The sequence below is a fragment of the Quercus robur genome, chromosome 11, assembly GCF_932294415.1.
Source record: "Quercus robur chromosome 11, dhQueRobu3.1, whole genome shotgun sequence".
In the NCBI taxonomy this organism is placed as follows: domain Eukaryota; kingdom Viridiplantae; phylum Streptophyta; class Magnoliopsida; order Fagales; family Fagaceae; genus Quercus; species Quercus robur.
This window is the reverse complement of record NC_065544.1, coordinates 36,864,081-36,870,283: the sequence shown is the minus strand read 5'-3', so window position 1 is coordinate 36,870,283 and position 6,203 is coordinate 36,864,081. Positions and strand designations below refer to the sequence as shown.

Here is a 6,203-nt window from a genome sequence, read left to right as displayed (position 1 = left end):
TTGGATAATTTATTATACTTTATAAGCTGTTCTGTATGCTAACTGCCTGATCTTTCATCGTTCAAACTTCAAAGACATTCAATTCAAAGTTACGTACCATTATGCTTGAAATCAATGAGGGATATAGCCATAAGATTCTAGCTACAGCCTACTGAAACTATTTATTTTTCTGGTTCACATTTATCTCCGATTTATTGATCTAGGTAAGGCACAATGAAATTCAAAAGTAAGAATACTGCCCCTATTTTCTATCTTTACTGTCAAAAAAAAAACTACTGCCCCTATTAGCTCCGTAGATGTACATGACCTTGTCCTAGACTCTGCTTCATGAATAGCCGCTGTTATTGCTATAAAGTATAAACTGATTGCGATAAATAAGGGATTATCATCTTCTCCTACCAATAATAGGCTAGAAATTCCTAGCATGCAACATTTTAAGGTTTGACCTCTCTATTCACCACTCAGTCCAAATGATTATTCTAAGTGATGGATATGTTTTGATGGGCATGTTTAACAATGTAGGTGTGTGTTTGGGTTTTTTTTTTGGTGGTTCTTTTTTGTTGAGTATACAAAAATTAGGAATAATAGTTTTATTACCTGTACAAAATGTCCAAAAGGCCCAACCAATTTATTACATTTGCTGAGTTTTTACCATATGTTACTACATCATCTCTCTCCTGCTCAAATTTAGCACAAGAAAACCCATCTCTACATTCTGATTCCACTCGCCTTCTTAGGCTAACATTGTTTCCCTGTAACAATTTAACCAATATGCATGAGTATACCACTAAAACCAATAAGAAAACAGGTTTCAGATTAAATTAGGAAAATTATTGCATAAGATAGATCACTTTCAGTAATATACACTTACAAGGAAACTATTATTTATTTGATGAGAATGCATCTTATTGGTGATCCCTCAGCACCAAGCAACCTAAGAGGTAAGCAATGGACAGAGTATATTCCTGGCTGGACATTATCGAGCTTTAGGCCTTCCACAAGGATGATTTCCTGAATTTTAAAGCCTTATTAGCATCGTGTGTTGAGCCTACTACTTCTATATGAATCCAAATACAACAAAATTTAATTGTTACTTTATATTTTAAAGCCATGGCATAGACATATAATAGCATTTCCATCCCAATCTGGATCACCTATAGACTAATCAATGATGCTTTCCAAATGGGACGTTGCACTCATTAATGTAAAAGAAGATAAATGTGGGAAAACAAACATGTCTGAGATTAAACCAGAACCAGCTGCTCTACAATTCAAGTTCCCAGGCATCAACCTTCTGGTAGATGCTTATGAGCCAAATACAGTAAGAGGGAAGAAGACATTGATTGAGAGCTTGACTAAATTACCAATCTCTACAATGGCCAACAGGGGAATATGACTCTTGACCAGGTTATATAAAAAGTCAATGCTGGGAAGATAATGGCAGTTTTTTTACTGTAAATAACTAAATACCACCACAATAGCCAGTCATCCACAACTTTTGCTTGAACAAATTGTTAACAGAATTTTTTAATGTTATTTTAGATTTTTTTTTTTTAATTTAAATACAATATACTTAGAAAAGAATCTAAAAGTGGTTTAAAGAAAAAGCAGTCAGAATACTGTACATAAAGAGGTGAAGCCCCCACTAATATATAGCCCTAATGCCATTTCCTCCTCCCATAATAACAGTATGGAAGGTGAGGTTGTGGGTTCAAGCCCCACTGGTGCATTTGTAACTTACTAGTCAAAAACTTTTCCATCCAAAATATGAGGTTGAGGTTAAAACAATTAATGACAGTGTTTGTGGGGTTTGGGACAATGATGATCTTCATGATTGGAGAAGGGTAGGAGGGAAGTAGTCTGATGCATTTGGCTCGTGTTAACATCACTGCACTAACAGCTGAGAAACAGACAGCAAACGGAGGTAGCTATGACCCAATCCTGATATACAGGAATGATTCACAATTGAATGACAACATTACTTGAGACCAGATATTATGTCATATTGGCCCCAACCACCAGGACAACATTACTTCAGCTTCATAGACAGAGAATCAACCTCAGAAATCTCACAAGAATCTCTAACATAAACCCAAACAATGAAATACCAAACTATATATACAGTTGGACAAAAGAATCTCAAATTTTGAAGCTCGACAAATGAATCCTCACCATATATATTATGCTCAATTAAAATACTAGGTAAAATCAGCAAAACATTTCTAAAAGTCAAACATGGAAGATCAAACAAAGATTTTCTTACCCTGTCTTCCAGCAAGACAAGATGAGATGGGATCAAATCATCATAGGCGGCAACAGATAAGTAATCAATTCCTACATTTCATAGCAGCAAAAGGTGTCAGTGCAAACACTAGATTGGCAAGAAAAAGCACAGAAATGCAAATATCATGAGCAGAAAGGAAATTGAAATTCACTAATGCCTTCTTGATTTGCAATAACTAAACACAACTCTATTTGCAGAGTCAGTTTTCAATGAATTTTATAAGGGTTAGCACATTGCAAGAAAGAAATTTTTTGTAGAATTTTTTGCATTATCTGTTGAATTAGCAGGAAATGTTAAGTAATTCACAACTGGAAGACCCAGTAACAAAAGGAGGATACAGAGCGTTGGCCTATCTTACCAACAAGTTTGATGTCTGTGTTGTCTACCAACCATTGTGCCCCATCTTTCATAAATCCCACATAACTTGTGTCAAACTCCTTTTTAAACATAAGCCTCCTGAAATTGCAACAAGCGTTAGCACAAACCAAAATGCATAATTATTACTTTCATAGTTAAATACGAAATAACCTTTAACAACTTTTTAAAATACGAGAAAGGCAATAGTTCTTCTTCTTCTTTTAATTAAACATCAAATGCATTAGTACCAGTATCACCAATGACAACTTACAAATGCGAAAACAACATAATATAAGATAACGTCATCAGTACAAAAAGTTCCACTACAGTAGGAATTCTGAACTTACCTGTCAGTATTTAAAGTTCTGAAAAGGACACGACGTACTCCCCTGGGGATATTTAAGGATTTCATAACTTCAGCTGTAAGGAATAGACTTTGTTATCTCCAAATATATCCAAAACTTAGGAAAATATAACGCACAAAATGTTCTCATCACTTAGAAAATATAACAACATTCCATTTAGCTGAAAAAAAATCATGTAGTGGTGGGCCTTGTGGCTAATAAGCACCAGCCTTAAGATCGCATGGTAAGTCTATTTATAAATGGACACATGTTTTTTAAATTATAATATTCAAGAGGTTCCAATCTTTAAGAAATCAAAAGTGATCTTTTAAATAAAAAAGTGAAATTTTCGTACAATTTTTAAATATAAAGTTTAATCCTTAAAATTCTCAATTTTGTATGACAAATTACTATTGAACTTTATACAAAGTTTTATGAAAGAAAGATATCTAATTAAAACTCATAATGTTAAGAAGTTATTTATCAAAAATAGAACTCAAGAGATATTAAATCAATAATCTTCAAATGGTGTTGGTTTACACCTTTCTCAGAAAACATGATATTTTTCACTAAAACTTACGCAAACACACACATATACAGATATATATATATATATATATATATAATTCTATTAAAAACACCTTCCCACCCCACCCTCAGCAACAAATCTGGGCTCTGCCCCTGCAGGCAACACCAACTGATGCAGCATCTAATTTCATCACAGACACATAAAGTAGAATTTCAATGTTGCTGCCCAACAAAAATGAAGTAGCATGTTGAAAATTTTGTAGCAGCACCCCCCACCCCCTCCAAAAAAAGTTTCCTTTAAACATAGGGAGAAGCTAATCACAAGTAACAAAAAGAGGGTTCTTTAGAAATACATACCAGTTATGTTCTTGTCCCTTGGAACATCAACTAACAATGCTTGACCTATTGCAATAATCAAATATAATCCCATCATCACCAATAATATCTCATCAAGACAATAAAATGTAATTACTATATATCTAAAATTGATCTTACATTTCATCACAGAAAAAGATGGGAGACCATTTAGATGCGCAAGGTACGAAGAGCAAAAACGTATCAAAAAATAAAAGAAAGCATGACAGATAGTATAATAAGCATTTCTCGAGAAATCAGGAAGGACACTTTACCAAAACAGTCTCATAGGAACAATGAACTAAACATATCCTTCTGTTTCAAATCAAGCTAAAAAAAAAAATCTAACATTCACATTTCAGATGCACCAATCCACAGAAAGAGAATCTGCTCTCCAAAGGAGGAGGAAAATATCTTCTTCGCAATTACGAGACAGTTAGAGAGAAACCAGTAGAAGATTTGACATTTGTTTATATGAATTTAACAGTTTTCATAAACCATAAAATAGAACATGAAACTCGAATTTTATCTTCAACTATATTAGAATGCCCCATCCAACATACATTTTGCCCATTTAAGCTTAACTCATCCCATGAAGAAGTCAACACATAATACCTTACCTTCCTTTTAGTGGAACAGGCACTCTCCAATCCACCATGCATTCAAAATTATTGCACACAAGCCATAGTATCCAACAAGAAGGCAGTAAAGTACAGAGAAATCACACAGAAAAGCTTTGACCACCAAAATACACACTAATACAAAAAAAGGTTAAATTGCATATTTACTTTTAAAAGGTGTCATCATTTTTTAGCCATTAGATGATTTATGAAACAATTTTGAAATTATAGGAATCAAATCCAAACACTTTTTAAAAGTAAAAAAGACGATTTTAAAACAAATGTCAACAGTAGAGGACCAAACATGCAATTTAACCAAACAAAAATTATCTAATAACAATAAGATCAATACCCTGGTTAAATATCAATCAACCAAAACAAAAAGGCAGAACAAAAGAAACCCTTTTTCAACCTAACAACTGAAGGTAACTTTCCACTACCTTTTACCCCACAAACTCCAACACTAAAAAAAACCATGATTAGTCAAAACATCCACTGATTCAATCTACCACTACAATACACGAAAAAAAACACTGAATATGAACATCATAAATTCATAACTGTGTAAATTAAACATAACATTGACAACTTAGAACACACCAAATTTTTTATTAACTTTTTTTTCCAAAACAAACTGCTGAAATGGACCCCATTGCAATTGATTCATAATAAAAGTTAGGCTTAAAAGTGATTTTTTTTTTTTTTTTTAATATAAGAAAGTGGTCAAACACAATGAGCAAAACAAGAACATGATTCAACATCGAACACAAAGCCAAGAAAACAAAACAGAACGAGAACAGTGAATAGAATACACGAACCATTGAGCACGTCCAAGTCGAGCGTGTCGACATCGAAGCCAGCGTCGAAGTAGTGATCGAACACGTGTCCCGGGGCATCAACATGGGTACCCGTATGAGTGGGAAGCTTCATCTCCGAGTTGTTAGAGAGCGAGCCATTCTTCATGCTCTTCGGAAGCCACAGAAACTGACCCACCCCATCAACCGAGTCCCACGACGGCATGTCCGGCGTGTACCGGTGGCTAATATCGATGATTCGGCCGCCGCCGTAGACTTCCCGGCGAACCGGTGCAAGATCAAGCTCGCCATTGTTTGAAAAGTCCGTGGTTGTTTGGGTTCCTGGGATTGAAGGATAGGCTTCTATGTTGGCGGAGGATAGGGTGGGGATCGTGTGCGACACGGTGCAGAGTAGGAGGATGAGGAGGACCAGTGAGGAAGAAGAAGTAGTCATGTTTTGTTTGTTTGATAATGATGATTGCGATGATGGTGGAGTGGTGTGGTGGAGCTTTTAAATGGTGTGTGAGAGGGCGAGTGATGAACACGCGATTTTCGGGAGCGTGGTGATAGAATCTGGTTCTAGTTTATGGAGAAATAGTTTATGTTGGGACTTGGGACTTGGGAGTGCTGTGTTTGTTGTAAACTTTAAGGAAAAAAAAAAAGAAAAAAAGAAAAAATCAAAGTTGGGATTTTAATTTTTCACTTTCGTTCCTTTGATTGCAATTTGAAAGTGCCATGAGACATTTATTAACGGGTCCTCTTAGAAAAGTTTCAATATAAAATTTTTAAAAATATAAAAATTTATTAAAAATTCAGTTATATTTTTCTCTTTCCATATAATTTTAAAAAAAATATTTCATAAATCAATATTTTAACATCCATTAACTCTTCACTAAAATATAAAAAATAAAAAAGTACCATA

The 6,203-nt window shown here is 34.4% G+C and overlaps 1 protein-coding gene across 1 annotated transcript; it reads right to left on the bottom strand.

Moving 5' to 3' along the window:
- Nucleotides 1–575: 575 nt before the first annotated feature.
- On the bottom strand, nt 576–5,849 carry LOC126706606 (cyclase-like protein 2). Its single transcript, XM_050406143.1, has 7 exons — nt 5,306–5,849; nt 3,871–3,915; nt 2,989–3,061; nt 2,643–2,740; nt 2,264–2,334; nt 872–1,011; nt 576–752 (listed from the first exon to the last, which is right to left on the bottom strand). Exons 1-6 carry the CDS (start codon nt 5,733–5,735, stop codon nt 886–888), a joined length of 843 nt encoding a protein of 280 aa, XP_050262100.1. The 5' UTR covers nt 5,736–5,849; the 3' UTR covers nt 576–752; nt 872–885.
- Between the last annotated feature and the right edge of the window lie 354 nt (nt 5,850–6,203).

Coding starts and splice junctions, on each gene's coding strand:
- LOC126706606 (XM_050406143.1), bottom strand. CDS start 5,735: ATGACTACTTCTTCTTCCTCACTGGTCCTCCTCATCCTCCTACTCTGC. Junction 3,916..5,305: donor CGACTTGGACGTGCTCAATG/GTTCGTGTATTC, acceptor TTATTGCAATAG/GTCAAGCATTGTTAGTTGAT. Junction 2,741..2,988: donor AGAACTTTAAATACTGACAG/GTAAGTTCAGAA, acceptor TTGCAATTTCAG/GAGGCTTATGTTTAAAAAGG.